The sequence below is a fragment of the Lithobates pipiens genome, unplaced genomic scaffold (assembly GCF_037356315.1).
Source record: "Lithobates pipiens isolate NorthernLeopardFrog02 unplaced genomic scaffold, aLitPip1_a1.2 Scaffold_19, whole genome shotgun sequence".
In the NCBI taxonomy this organism is placed as follows: Eukaryota; Metazoa; Chordata; class Amphibia; order Anura; family Ranidae; genus Lithobates; species Lithobates pipiens.
The window spans coordinates 345,096,631-345,112,917 of NW_027507764.1; the positions used below are offsets into that span (position 1 = coordinate 345,096,631).

General features: G+C 40.5%; 1 protein-coding gene across 1 annotated transcript in view; it reads right to left on the bottom strand.

Annotated features, from left to right (window-relative positions):
* The window catches only part of F13A1 (coagulation factor XIII A chain), a 223,360-nt gene that overhangs the window by 116,879 nt on the left and 90,194 nt on the right, over window positions 1–16,287 (bottom strand). The window contains exon 7 of the mRNA XM_077492144.1: window positions 15,578–15,752. Coding sequence (XP_077348270.1) covers window positions 15,578–15,752 — 175 coding nt within the window. The remainder of the gene's footprint in view (window positions 1–15,577; window positions 15,753–16,287) is intronic.

Consider the following 16,287-nt stretch of genomic DNA (forward strand, 5'->3'; position numbering starts at 1 on the left):
AACTCCGGCAGAACTCCGGCAGAACTCCGGCAGAACTCCTTCGGAAGTCTGTCGAACATAAGTCCTCTCGTGTGTACGGGGCTTAAGGGATGCTCTAATTGGGCTTTCTGCAGCTATAGGGGCTGTATTTTGCCACAGCTATAGCAAAGTAACACAGACTATCAGAATGTGCTTGTAAAAAAATAAATAAAAAAGAAAGTGCTAAATCCAAATTTCTCTGACCACAAAGATAAGACATCGCTGGCTGCAAAAGGTATAAAACAAAAAAGGGAAAAAAATTCAAGAATGGTGAGTATTGGGCTGAACTGTTCAATTAATCAATTTTATTCATTGTTGTGCACTTGCAAAAGTTACTGCCATGTAAGGTAGTTGAATAGTCATTGCATTATATTGCTGGCGGGATTCAGGTCTACTTTATCACCCTCTTACACCCACAGGGATAGAAATGGCAAAGAATATTTTCATACCAATGATAATAAGGTCTCTTGGGAAGCAGATTCTTGTAGTATAAGAAAAGATTTGGAACTCATTTGCTGTATTTATACAAAAAACGAAATAGTCTAGCAACGAAAGGAAATTAGTGACTTGAAAATAAAAATGATTTTTTTTTGTCTCTTTTTTGTCTTGTAGGCAAAAGGTTTAACATTGGTATGTACTGCACATAATTCTCAGCTCTCTGTGGTCTCCCTCCTTCTGTTTATTGAATATATATGAGCTTATGAGATGGACAGGATTCCGTGCCCTGCAGCAGTGTGAGTCACTGTGAGAGTGTGTTCATGTTGTTGTAAATGAAACGATTAAGGTCACAAAACTGTAGGCTAGTTTTAAATGCTGCTGACATCGGTCCGACAAAGAATTTCATCTATTACCATCTTTACTAGGACATCATAATACTGATGTCCCTAGCTAAAAGATCAAATGCAAAAAATTTAAACATTAGGCTACATTCACATGGCCGTAATGCTGTAAAATTTTATTGATCATTAGGCAGGGAACAAAGGTTCTTGGCCAAAATGATCAGTAAATAGATTTGCTTTTTAATGTCTAAAAAATGTCCTCTTATTTTTCTCAGTGGTATAGGGGTATACGCATGTCTTCAGATGCAAATTTTGGTGTTTTGTATTACACATCTGTGCGCAGTGCACGCATGCCTCCATTGAAACAATGCAACTGTGTTCAGATCCGTAAAAAAAAAATATATATATATGTTTTTCAATGCATTTTTTACAGTAAATAAGGCCAAGGTATAAAGCCAACTTTAAGGCAAAAAAAAAAAAAAAAGAAACGAAAATGCTTAGTTACCACTCGCTGAACTTGCAGAAATATCAAGTTTTATATGAAGGCATGGTGAAATCCTCTACTGCTTGAACGTTGTAGTGTTTATTGAGGCTGTATCAGTATATATTTCCATCAATTTTGGACCACCATCTTTCTCTATAAATTGTGGCCAATGCTACTATGTTTTTAAAGGTAGTTGTTTTCTATTGTGAACTTTATATTATGTATCAATAACATTTTGTATTTTACTTGTTGAAGTCATGCCCACAAAGTCCATGAACTATGGTTCAAAATCGTTTGTGATTTAAAGGATAAGTTTTCTTTTTGCAAAAAATAATAAATGCCAATTTTTGGAAAGTAAAAAAATTTGCATTTATTATTTTTTTGTAGCAGGAGCCTGTAAAGCAGGGGTCTCATACTGGCGGCCCTCCAGCTGTTGCAAAACTACAAGTCCCATGAGGCATTGCAAGGCTGACAGGTTCAAGCATGACTCCCACAGGCAGAGGCATGATGGGACTTGTAGTTTCGCAACAGCTGGAGGGCCGATGCCATAGAGGTCTCCTGCAGACCTGTCATTGTATCTGCTTACCGATACATTCTGACAGGAAGCATGAATGAACTATCACGGTTCTCCACAGCACTGTGGTAGTTCATTGAGAACTACAAGCTGACAGCAGCTATGGCTGTTGAGAGTATTACATTTACAGAGTGAATGAGTGACAAGGCCAGGCAGGCAGAGCTTTTGTTAAATTTTGACAGCTAGCGGGGAGGAGAAGATTCTGGCTAACTGTCAGAGAGGAGGGGGCGCGGTCATACATGCAGCTTTGTTACATGTTAAGAACCAGGAATTTAGCCTCACGTACATAACACGATCATGCAAGCAATAAAATGTAAGCTCTTGTATGCAAAACTGGGCATGCTAATTACAAGTGGTTTCAAATACTCCAAAAAAGCCTTCGTCTGACATTATAACAGAAAATGGTTACTTGTGTACTAGTGTATGCTATGATATCTGCACTAAAAAAAAATAAAAATAAAAAAAAAATGCAACAAAAACTTGGGAAATTAAATTTGAATAAATTCAGGCATATGAAATAAATTCAGATATATAACTGAATCAGAATATGACTATGAAACGAAATGTAAGTTGTTAAAATAAAATGTAGCAGAAAAAGTCCTTTGCTTCGTAGATAGTAAGGTAGCTGGAGATGCTATTTCTCTGCTGGTATAGAAAGTTGTGAACGTGAAACTAACAAAATAGGCATATACAAACAGTAGGTTAAAAACCATAACAATAATAATAATAATAAATAATTCAAGATACCTTTTATCCAAAATAAATGTTTAAAACTATATAATGAAACATTTAAAAACAGGATTGAAGTAAAAAAATAATAAAAATTATGAAAATTACAAAATTAGTGGTCTTGGAGTGGACTACTATACCTTAGTAGTTTATCTTTCAATAATGATAAGAAAGCAGAGATCACAGGCTCTCTATACATAATACATATGGAGACCTATAACAACTCATATTCATTCAGATTTTTCAGCATATCATAATTAAATTATTTTTCTAACATAAATAAGTTGGTGCCAGGGACCATTCTAGGTGTAAACTAAAGACTTTGTTCTGTAAGGCCGGGTTCACACTGTAACCCACTGTGGATCGCATAGCGCTGTGCGTCCCTGTTCCCCATTTCAGAGACGAATCAGGGCCTATTCTATGCCTGAATTCGGCCCTGAAACAGAGCCAAAGATGCACAGCGTTTCTGTGCAGTGCGCTCCGCAGCCAAAAGGAGATTTGTGAACTGGGCTCCATAGGGAAATCCATAGGGAAACCCGCATCTAATTCGCATAGGTGTGAACCCGGCCTCAGACTTGCTTGCCAGCAGACATGTAGTTAATTTAGATATTTCCAACTATTTCCTTTGTTGTTTTCACAGGCATACACTCCAGAACTGAGAATGAAAATTTTTAAAAGGGAAATATCCACAATGTTGCTCTCCTGAGATGAGGCATGTATGTTCTCAAATATGTATAGTATGGGATATGAATGCCCCAATTGTGATAGACCAATGCATTCACTCTAATTCATGAGAATGGCAACCTTCATGTATATTACAGCCAATCAATCCAGGAAAAAAATTAGGTTATTATGAATACTTCAATAGCTCAAAAGACGGGATAGATAATATCAATTGATAGACAAATACATACTGTTTAAGCAGTGGACTAGAGCCAACAATCCACTCCACATATATGTGAGCCACCAATCCACTCCATGTATGTGATTCAATAAATCAGCTGATAAATGTAGCAAAGTTCATAAAGCCTGGAGGTTAAAGAAGCTAGATGAAGTCAAAAATCCTCCATGTTTGATTCAACCAATGATGTAGTTTATTATACCATTAAACAACAGTCTCTACTGGTGAATTGGTTGCTCACATATAGAGAGAGAAGCTGGTGAAAAGCTTATACAAACCATGCATAAATTACTCCCTGATCAATATGACTCAGTGTTAAAGTGCAAAATATAACGTAGTTCAGGGACATGTGGCAGTTCGACTGGAATGTTTGCACCACCAAATAAGTGGTAAGGTTCATGAACCCTATTAGGTAAAGCAAATGGTGGTAGAACTGGCCCACTCAAAGATTCACAAAGGTTGAATCGTGTTTTATAATCCTCCATGCATTATTTAGCCAGCTGCTCATTATAGCTGCTCCACTGGTCAATATTGATGTATTCATATGTCATCAAAGAGCTGGCTAAAAATGTATATAGAGTAGAAACATCCACTTGTTAAAATAGTTCAGTGGAGGACAAAAAGTAGTTGTACATAGCCTGATAAAGAGGGTATCGCAGTCCCATTTAAAAATAAGCATTGGCCAGTGCATATCCACATGGAGCAGTAGATTGGAAGAGCTGTAAATATCTGAAAGACCCAGGGGTAACAGCATGTGCAGTAAGTAGCAGAAGCACTGCTATTGCGATTCATTTCATCACAGAGTAGGGTAACTTTCCCAGGCTAAGGAGGGTGGTCACCAAACTTAATATAGCAAAAATAGCCCTGATGACATCACTTCTGCTGTATGACATCACCTTCATTGAAAGTGTGACTCTGATGACGTCACTTCCACCCAAAAAAAAAAAGTTTTATCAGGAGGTATAACCCTGACAAGGTCATGTTAGCTGCGAGTGTGGTCCCTGTAACTTCACTTTGATCTAAAAATAAATAAATAAAATAGAAACAGGGAAAAAAAAAATGAAAACAAAATATAAAATGATAAAAATAAAAAAACACACACGCACACACACATACTGGGAGTGTCACAGATGTCCCCACCTTCAAAGCCAAAATACAAACATTTAATAATATGCACCACTACAAAAATGTTAGGTCTCAAGAAATTGAAATATTCATATTATGTTATACATCCCATTTTTTTTATATGTGATTTTAAAGGGGTTCTAAAGTCTCAAGGTTTTTCAAATTAATGCATTCTATGCATTAAGTTGAAAAACAATCTGTGCTGCAGCTGCCCCCCAGAGCCCTCCTTTTTCTTACCTGAACCCATTTGTTTCAGCGACGAGCATGAGCCCAGTGTCTCCAGTCGCTCTCTCTGTCCTCAATGGATTGATTGAAAGCAGCAGGAGCCATTGGCTCCCACTCCTGTCAATCAGATCTAGTGACACCAGAGCAGGGGCATTGCTCTCCGTGGGGGCACCCGATGAAGAAGAGGGGCCAAGTGCGCCGCTGGGGCACCTCAGAAGAGGAGGATCGAGGCTGCTCTGTGCAAAACCCTTGCTCAGAGCAGGTAGGTATGACATGTTTGTTATTTAACCTTTACAATAAATGTAAATTTATAGTCCATAGTCACTTTGCAGAAATGACTATGGGCTAATACATCACCAATAGATTTCAGTCCTCTATATATGATAAAGGGTGCTGATATGTATGCATAATAGGGTCATCCATGACTCAATGCCAAAAGTTGGCAAATAAACGTTTTTTTAAAGTAGTTGATTGTTCAATAAAGCTTATTATTCCTTTTTTTTATCTCACTCATCACAGCTTTTTTTCCCACAAATAGAGCTTTCTTTTGGTGTATTTGATCACTGCTGCATTTTTTATTTTTTGCTCTATAAAAAAAGATTGACAAAAAAAACCCCTGCAGATCAACATCTGCTGTGTTTAATCACAGCACAGCTGGATCCCCAGCAGGTGCACGTGTGACCCTACCCAGAAATGTGTCAGATCACGTATCTACTACGTGATATAGGGGTTGCTCCCAAAGCGCCTGTGGCATCAGAAGAGGGTGGCGTCACCCATTTACATCACCGGGTGGTCCCGCCCTCAGTTATATAAGAACTGTCACAAGCGGAGAAGTGTCAGACGGCGGGAGCCTCCCATGGCGAAGGTTCGATCGTGGATTTTGTTTTCTTTTTTGGTCTGGGCGGTGTGATAGAAAAAGATGAATGGACATTGTGGGGCATTTTTGTTTTTTACATTTTTAATAAAGAACTTGTCTCAAGCTGTGTTTTGTTATTTTCAACATTTTAATACACAGGGCGGAGGTCGGGATCTGGGGGTCCCCTTGTAAGAGGGGGCTTCCAGATTCCGATAAGCCCCCTACCCACAGATCCCCACAACCACCGGGTAAGGGTTGTGGGGATGAGGCCCTTGTACCCATCAACATGGGGACAAGGTGCTTTGGGGGGCTACTCCAAAGCACTCTCTCCATGTTGAGGCCATCTGGTACAGTTCAGGAGGGGGGCGCTCTCTTGTCCCCCCTCTTTTTCTGCAGCCTGCCAGGTTGCATGCTCGGATAAGGGTCTGGTATGGATTTTAGGGGGACCCTACACCATTTTTTTTTTTGGCGCAGGGTTCCCCTTAATATTCATACCAGACCTAAAGGGCCTGGTAATGGACTGGGGGGGATCCCATGCTCTTTTTTTTCAATGAGTTTTATCTATATTGCCGAGGCCCTACAATTCATTACAGCCGCGATCAGTTTTAAATGACTATTTTTCCTTTAGAAATTTAATTTTGCTGTGGTACTGTTCTAAACACTGGAAAAACCCCCCACTTTACAGGAATACTATAGACGTTGCCCAGGCACAATATTTAAATTTTTATTGTTTCACTTTAACCACTACAATATAGGGCACTTTCACCCCCTTCCTTCCCAGCCCAATTTTCAGCTTTCAGCGCCCTAGCGCTTTCAGTGACAATTGCGCGGTCATGCTACACTGTACCCAAATGAAATTGTTATCATTTTGTTCGCACAAATAGAGCTTTATTTTGGTGTTATTTATTCACGACTCCGTTTTTTTTTTTGGCGATATAAGCGCAAAAATAGCGGAAATTTGGAAAAAAAACAATATTTTCTTTTTTCTATTTGAAAAGAAATCCAATAAAATCAAATTTTGTCATAAATTTAAGCCAAAATGTATTCTGCTACATGTTTTTGGTAAAAAAAATTCCGTTAAGTGTATAATAATTGGTTTGTGTGATCACGGACATATGTACGCAAATGATCATGTACATATGTGTGCAGGTGATCACGTACATATGTGTGCAGATAATCATTGGGACATGTGATTTTAGTGGGACATATGTGGGGGACATGTTTTTATTATTAGGGACATGTGTTTTTATTATTTGGGGACATGTATGTTTTGGGGACATGTGTGTTTTGGGGACATGTGTGGGGACTGTGTTTGTACTGTGTGGTGTGTTGTGTGTTTACACTACACTGATGATCAGTGAGTAAAAAGCTGTAAAAAGCAGCCCATACTCACTGATCATCAGCCGGCTGCAGCGTTCTGCTCTCCTCTCCTCAGCGGTGACTTCCGTGTGAGGAGAGGAGAGCCGATTGCCTAGCATGATGTTTGTTTACATCACATGACGGCCGTGATTGGACACGCCCGTCATGTGATCAGGAGGGCCAATCACAGAGCCCTCCTGCCGATCTGAGATGTGCCGTGTCCGGGTGACACGAGCACATCGGGATCGCGCCGCTGCGCGAGCGCGCGCGATCCCGCTACTCCTGAAGGACGTTCCTGAACAGCCTATCAGGAGTAGACGGCTCCCACCCGGCCGTATATATGCATTGGCCGGGTGGGAAGTGGTTAAGCATTAAAAAAATCACTGCTCCCAAAAAAAGTCAATTTAAAAAAAAGTTTTTGCATTCATACATATCCCCTGGGGCAGGACCCGGGTCCCCAAACACTTTTTATGGCAATAACTTGCATATAAGCCTTTAAAATTAGCACTTTTGATTTTTCATGTTAGCGTCCCATATACTTTAAAGGTGTTCCGGCTGCTTTCGAATTTGCCCTGAGCACCGCATATTGTTCAGTGTTCACAGAACATCCAAATAACCAAAGTTCAGCCCGAACTTATGCTTGGGCTGAACCATTCGACCATCCCTACTCCTGGCCCCTCCCTTCTATCAAGTGCCCCAACAGCCCACAGTTTTCTATGGGGGCACCTGAGTCGAGTCAGAGCTCTGTGTATCCATTCAGACACAGAGTCCTGACCTGGCCCCGCCCCCTCTCTCCCCTGATTGGCTGACTGACTTAGACATTCGTGGACATCGCTGAAGAGAGAAGGGGCTCAAGTAAGTAATTAGGGGGTGTTGGGGGGGCTACTGCACACAATGCATAGAATGCACTAAGATAAAAAAAAACCTTCAGCCTTTACAACCCCTTTAACTGTTAACTTTTCTAATCCTGTGCCATAAGTGTTTTCGCCATAAGTGGTTTGTGCAGTTTTGTGTAACTCAGTGTAAGCCCTTGTACACATGATCGGAGATTCCGACGGAATGTGTCCGATCGGAGCGTTTTGTCGGATATTCCGACTGTGTGTGGTCTGCATCGGACTGTTTCTGTCGGAATATTCATCGGACCAACTTTTCCAACTTGCCGGAAATATTTTCCGACAAAATGCTCCGATCGGACATACTCCGATCATGTGTAGAGAATTCCGATCGGACAAAGTGCCACGCATGCTCAGATCAAATTCCTACATCAAAGCTATCGGCTACTAGCCTGAACGTAGTCCCATCGTAACGAAATAACGTCATCACGTTATGTACAATCGGATTTTCCGACAACTTTGTCCGACCGTGTGTATGCAACAGTTTCGGACAAAATCCGTCAGACAAAATCCAACGGATTTGGTTGTCAGAATGTCCGACCGTGTGTACGGGGGCTTTCAGTTATTCTACACTGAGATTTTTTTTTTCTTTTTGTGTGTCACCTCTAATAGTATTTGAAAAAGATAACTTCTTAATAAGATTGGAATAAAACAAAAATGTCAACGGTTTTTGTATTATGGATAGTTCCCTAGCTGAAAAAGGTCCTGATGATAAATGAATGACTTGAAATCCAAGGTTTTGTAATTTCCCTTGAATAAAAAATGGTCTAAAGGTATTATTTTTACATTTTTCACAAGGTAATTTGAGTCTGATTTCATCCCCTGAAAAGCTGAGTTTGTGCTCGGTAGTATCACCAGTGAATTGGTCAAAACATCTCACTATGTATGTTGTACCATGCATTTTTAATAAAATTAGGTGTATGTGGGGTTTTGAATTTGAGCTACTTGCCATGTGCAAAGCCAGGTACACACTATAAGTTTTCTTTTTTCGTTCAACCTATCGGGCAGTGATTGTCTGCCCACTGGGTTGAAACAGTGCGATTAGTGGCAGTGATTGGTTGTCAGATGTTACAGCATGTCATTACTGTTTACTGTTTGGTTGCTATAGGTTACTGCACATCATTACTGCTCACAAATTGGTTTCTGGGGCTGGCGGGGGAGGGTGTGATCAGGGGGGGGGGGGTGGGATCAGTTCCTGCTACACTGCTCCAAGTACTCATCAGTGAGGTACACTCACTTCCAGGGACTATCTGCTCTCACCCTGGACTTCAATTCTGAAGAAAAGAAGAGGAAACTTCAAATTATACTGGGTGATTATCAACCGTTTTGGCAATGGTAAAATGTAATGGCTTCCTGTTAATTCACAAATGAAAGCATAGTTAACAGGTTATAAATAAATACAGTGAGCCATCAGTACCATTAACTTGCAGTGCTCATATGGAAAAGGAAGGGGCTGGCTAGTATTCTGAGTACATTTTTACTGCCCTCATTCTCGCTCTCCATCTGAAGATATTCCCTTTGCCCCCAGGGCCATCTTTAATGAGAATTGGACCCTGGGCAAACATTTTCTTGCCCTACTACCCCCCTCCCAATTTTGCACTCCACCTGCTCTGAGACATACAATAAATAGCAGCTAGACTCAAAATCAGTTTACTGCAGCAGATAAGGCAACAATTGTGATTGGTTGCCAAAGGTTATAGCGTATTATTACAGCACATCCTTTCTGCTTGCTAATTGGTTGCTATAGGTTACTATAGAGGGAGGGTGAGAGAGAGAGAGAGAGAGAGAGAGAGAGAGAGAGGGGGAGGAAAGAGTGGGAGAGAAGGGGGGTGAGAGTGGGAGAACAGGGTAAGAGAGAGAGTGGGTTTGAAGAGAGGGAGGCTGAGAGAGAGAGGGTGAGAGATAGAGCGAGAGGAAACTCCCCCCCACCTTGTGTCTCTATGCCCCAGGTTGGCATGTTGTCCAAGGTAGAATTTGCTGTGGCAAAGCAGTGTAGGACTGGCCATAAGAGGGATTACTTTGGCGCAGTTTGTCAGCTTAAATATTCATTGCAAAATGTGTGACCTAAAAATCCCTGTTTTACATTTGCATGGCAGGAGGCACGCATGACGGGGGCCCATGCAGCAGGGGGAATCACATGTGGACAGGACAGGTGATCGTTGGGGCACACGTGTGCCAAGTCAAAGATAGAATTCGGGCCTTAGGCCCTTCCAGTACATGGGTGAGGTTCACACCTCAGACCTCCTTTTAGGCCTTCCTCCAGTCAAGTCAGAGATTTCCATCTTCAGATTTTTCATCCACATCTCAGTAATGCCTAGCCAGTGGGTACCATGACAGTGTTGCTTTTTTAGGGGTGATAAAATGAAGAGAATTCACACTACACCAGTTGTGATGCCTAATGTGCACGATTACAAGATTAGCTGTTTGGAGATGCACTGATGAAATGTTATCTATCCAGACCTTGAACTTGACTCCAGTTAGGTACTCAGCAATGCTTTCAACAAGGCTAATCATTGCTAACAGCTCCAGCTTGAAGGAACTGTAGTTTGCAAAGTTCCTTTCAGTAGCAAGTAGGTTTTGATTGGCATAGGTGATGACCCTTTCCTGGCCGTCATGTACCTGTAAGAGCATGGCCCTTGGATGCCAACAACAGCTGGAGCTGACATCAGTTTCTGCTTTAAAAATTCAAATGCTTCCTGTTTAGGTTTAGTCAGAATACAGGTTCGGACCAAACTTTGCTTGTTCAGGCATACGTCTGAACCCTGAACTTTAGTCCATTTGGCAAAAGCCAAACATCATTTATAGTGGTGGGTTTTGTATCCTGCTACTATATATGAAAGCTTAATTCTTCCTGTCAATGGTTGTGGCACGTGCCAGCACCTAGTGCACCCTTAACAATCAGTGATGTCACCTTTGGGGTCTAGTATGAATTTTAAAGGGGAAACCCACACAAGAAAAAAGCGTAGGGCCCCTTTAAATCCCCCCCCCCCAAAAAAAACAGATGGTGTCCTGATGATGTCTTTAGTCAAATATGGATAAGTCTATATTTGATCAATGATGTCACCCAGGAAACCCAGCTCTCTTTTTTAACACTTTAGTGGCAGGGATTGGAGCTGTTATTTGGCTGAGCGAAGCTCAAGGAACAGCTGTGTATTAGCGGCTAGCATATTTTTCTTTCAGCAGGCTGGCATCCATCAGGCATTTTGATTGATGTGGATCTGCATTGTTTGTTTTCTTATTAAACGATAATAACAGTTCCAATCCCTGCCACTAAAGTGTTAAAAAAGAGAGCTGGGTCTCCTGGGTGACATCATTGATCAAATATGGACATATCCATATTTGACTAAAAACATCATTGGGACACCATCTGTTTTTTTTTTTAGAACAAACAAACACTCGATGTTCGCGTTGAACTTACATTCGATTCGAACATCGGAACCATCCTCAGTAAACATCATATAGATCCACTTTAGGGTATCCCCACCACAGGTTACTTAATGGAATTTTGCATTTTAAATGTTTCACTTTAAGCACGGGTGCTTAAAGTGAAACGTACCTGTGCCATTTCTTTTCCCATTAGCCTAAAAAATAGCTATGATTTTTTTTGCCATTCAGTTCACACTGACTTCAGTGGGTTCAGATTTGGCACTCAACAAACTTTAGAATTGTTTGTGGAACCTGCCTTGATCTGAACCTGCCTCAATCCCAACCCAAGTTAATTTGGCTAGTCACTACTTCTGTTGTTCCAGTCCCTATTCACCTTTCAAGTGGCCTTCCTGACTTACCCCGTGTAGGAGCGTTTCAATTGAGGCAGACTTATGTGTGTGTTACTTAATGAAATGCCAATGATATCCTGCCAGCACAGAAAAATTCTGTCTTTGGTCACAGTTCTTTGGGGCCTCCATATTTCTATGGATAATTCTTTCTCAAGATCGGGGAGTACACCTTGTCTGGAGATAATATATACTAGGAACTCAATCTCATAATTGAATAAATGCCACTTATTATGTTACTTAAGATTGTCATGGAGTAATAACAGTCTTCAGACAGTCAGTTTGATGAAAAGGATCTGCAAACTACTCACCAGTGAGATTGAGTGTGGGGAAAAAAAATTGTCCTGTCCTAGGGCAGCAAGGGATTCCTCAGTCTGTCGAAGATGATAAGTTTCCTTCATGGGAAGAGCATTCAGAAGCCAATAGTTCACACAAAAGCGAAGTGTGCTGTCCTTCTTCACCAAGTTGCTTGTAGCCACCCATGAGCTCTTATCCTCTTCCATCACCCATGTCTGCATCATCTGTTCTGACATTTTCTTCAATTCTCGGTAGATGTATGCAGGTATTCGCCGATATCTCTTCTGGATAAAGGGGTTCTCTTCTGTGAGTGTCTCCTGCACAATCCCATTGCTACAGCCCAGAACACCTTTGACCAATTATCCAATAGTCAGCTCCTCAGTGGTCAGATAAAGGAGTTGACGTTTTTGCTTTCCTGCCCACTTTCAGTTAATTTCTGATAATCATTGAGTCATTATCACTCTTACGATGCAACTGTGAGTATGACACTCTTGGAGCTCTGTGTCCAACTGGGGGAATAGGCATTATTGATTAGGGCAGGCAGAGTGGGAGCGAGAGAGTCTTGTTGTTATATTATAACTAGTACCCTACCTTGCTTAACCACTGTGAGAGTCCTGGCAAAAAATGTGGTTAGTTCTGAGAGCAATAATATTACAAAGACAGTGAAGCCTTGCAATTTATGGTGAGACCGGAAATTCATGGGAAGTTCTTGAGGTGGTACTACAACCTCTGTCCCAAAAAGAACCCTGATGATCCCAGTTTTTTTTTAACTGTCTATAGAATGTGATCTAGAACCTTCCAATGTTCTAGAGCATGCAGCAACTGAAGGATCTCCTTAGTGTGCAGCATTTTAGCCATCAGTTTTGGATTGCATTCATGCCCAATATAACCTGTAGCCTCCGCATCCTAAAGGCATGTGAAATCACTACTTCCTTCTGGTCGAGGTCCAACCCTCACAGCTGTGGTTTTATCCAGATTATTTCAACTACAACAGTTTTAGAGCAAAGACAATTCTCTTGTCTACTTTTACAATAATAAAATACGTAATTAAATCTTCTTTTGGGGAATTCAGGAATGTATTATACAGCAGTTTCCACTTGTTTAAAACGTAGCATGGTTATATTGTTTAACTTTAAAAAAAATACAGGCAGAGCAATTTCATCCATAAGACACATGGGGTTCTTGGTCTACTATTGTAGGTAAGCTCACCAGTGCTAATAAAGTAAAACATTGGGGTAGATTTTCTAAAACTAGTGCACTCAGAATTTGGTGCAGCTGTGCATAATAGCCAATCAGCTTTCAACTTCAGCTTGTTCAATTACGCTTTGGCAACAAAACTTGGAACCTGATGGGTCTCTATGCAAAGTTGCACCAGATTTAAAACGTACCAGTATAAGTAAATCAACCCCATTGTAACATTTTCCTGATATGCATTATTGGACAAGTTCAGTAAACTTCACTGTACAGCCCTGCTCAGCGTTTCACAGACTTTCTGTGGCCATTCGTTTTGATGTAAAGCAAACTGCAGAATGGCTAGAAAACAGCTTACCCATAGGAATGAATGGGGGTATTGTGAGTGTGTGCACTCTAAAGGTGGAACTGAAGTTGTCATTTTTTAAGAAAAAGGCTTTGTGGCATTGTGCAGGGCCATACTGTATAGTGAAAATCTCTTGAACAGAAAGGCAGGTAGAAGTTTAAGGTACTCTGCACTTGGGGGGAAGGGGTTTATTAAAGGACAAGTTCACTAAGAGCAAAATTGATTAACCAAAATGAACCAACAAAAATCCTAACTGCCCCTTATACCGCAAGCACTTCTATATGTCTTCAAGTTCGTTTGCTGTGCAGCGAGCTCTTGAGATTATAAGCAAATTGTTTACTTCCTCTGAGTGACAAGTAGCAATCTACCTACTCCTAGGTGATCTGTTAAAGAGGTCTGTTGAATCCCTGAACTTTTCCTTATAGAGCAGAAGTTATACACATAGGGGTTAAAAAATTTACAGATGCAAGCAAACCTACAATTAACGGTTAAGTAATTCTAAGGGCCATCTTTCTCTAAGTCATCCTTTTGTTTTTAGCCCATCACTGGTTTCTTTTCTTTACTGTGGAGCCTTAGGATTAACATGGAAAACCTGTGAACTAATCATCCTTTGAGACCCACACAACATAGTTCCTATACTGTAATAGATCTACTGGTTCATTCATGTGACTGTAACTATTGCGACTGCAAATGCCATTTAGTAGACCAGTGCAGAACTGAAAAATGTGTTTTGTTTTGGATAGATTCGTTATGATACTAATTTCATTTTTTTTTAGGAATTTGTTTAGTGTGGTTTCGGAATTCGTTTAATGACGTGTAGCTTTTGTTAAATTTTGTTTCGGAAGCTGGCCGCCATGTCCTTAGCAACTGATGACTCATCAGCTGTCAGTGGGCTTCCCCGCTGACAGCTGAAATGTAAACAAAACAATGTTTGCAAAACAAAAATGTAAAAAAAATGGCATGGGAACCATTTGGATCTGGTATAGATTTTTAGGGGGGGGGGGAGCCCAAGAAAAAATGTAAAATGATAACGGTGTAGGGGCCCCCCCAAAATAGATACCAGACCCTAATCTGAACACACAGCCTGGTCGGCCAGGAAATAGGAGGGACGAGTGAGTGCCCCCTCTTCCTGAACCATACCAGGCCACATGTCCTCAACATGGAGAAGTCACCTGGTGGTACTGCCCCCTTGTGATGTCACTGACCCAGCATGCACTGGTTGGTGATGTCACAAGGGGGAAGGGCCATCAGGTGATGTCGCCAGGTGCCTCCCTTATCTATTTAAGAACTGTCAAATGGCAGAGGAGGCATACGCCGATCAGCCGTTATCGCTGGCAGAGCTTTTTTTCCCGAGTCTGGTGGTGCGGCGGGCATCATGATTGTTGATAGATCTACATTGAGGGACATGGGGGAGGGACAGGGTTGTTGGGAAGAGGTCTTTGTTCCCATCAACATGAGGACAAGGTGCTTTGGGATGTTGAGGGCATGTGTCCTGGTATGGTTCAGATGGGGGGCGCTCGCTCATTCCCCCCCCCTTTCCTGGTCTGCCAAACTGCCATGCATGGACTGAGGGGACCCTGTCCCATTAAAAAAAAAAGTGTTTTAAAAGAAAAAAGTTTTTAAATAGCCGGGTGCCGGCAATTGCAACCTCGAGGCAATTCAAATTGAATTATGATTTGACTCTTTTTTTTTTCTCATTAGAAATGTAATTTTTGATACATCATGTTCTGTACATAGTACAGATGTGCTTCTTTACAGGCAGACTAAGGGGACCCCCAGGTACTATATTTAAAGAAATGTTTACTTTTTAATGAAAAATTATGTAGTAAGCATACCGCTATCTATATTTTCTACATTTTTCATTGTTAAGAAGTGTGAAAAGTATCAGGGTGTAATGTTGAGCAACACGTGGTTCTTTTTGCATTTTTGACAGTTTAGTTAAACATTTATTGTGGTTTTCACATAATATACAAGAATGAGAGTGCTTAAACCTGTAGAGAAGATTGTGTGTGTTATTCATTGCTTACATGTAGTAAATACTCCAGCGAAGACCCAACACTGTCCATATCTAACTGGTAATTTAGAACTGAAGAATTCTAGTAGGATGTCTACACTTCCAGTCCAAGCAGATGGAGCAACACCATAGGTATAATCATTATTCCAGTTTCCCGCAACCACACCATTATCATCTCTGGCATTTATCTAAAAAGAAAAGAAAAAGTTTCCATAAAAAACAAGCAGACATATATACCATTCTCTATTAATGAAATTAGGTAATACTATTTATATACTGTAAATGTAATAGTTATCCTTTTTAATGTGCACATTTATAAATTTCTGTTCATGTATCCTAAAACTCCTTTATAGTCATATTGGTTTGAAGTGATAGTGTTTGTTTGTTTTTTTTCGTTTACCACTATTTATAATTTGTATATTCCAGTTCACCACACAAAGCTTGTTATCTTAATAAGTGTAGGTTTTGGCCTGTGTCAAAATTAACAAATGATAGCATTGGTTATTTTAAATATGGACAAACAGGGCCAAACAAATCCAAGCATTCTAGATCTGTTTTTGCTGACAAAACTAGGCTCCTAGATATGTTCTTGAGATCATTTATTTACTATACAGTGTCAGATTTTTGCACAATTGCACAAAAAATGTTTATATAATGTGACATTCTTAATTTAGAACTACACTTAAAAATGTAAATAAAATGAACAGCCCAGCAAAATTAAAA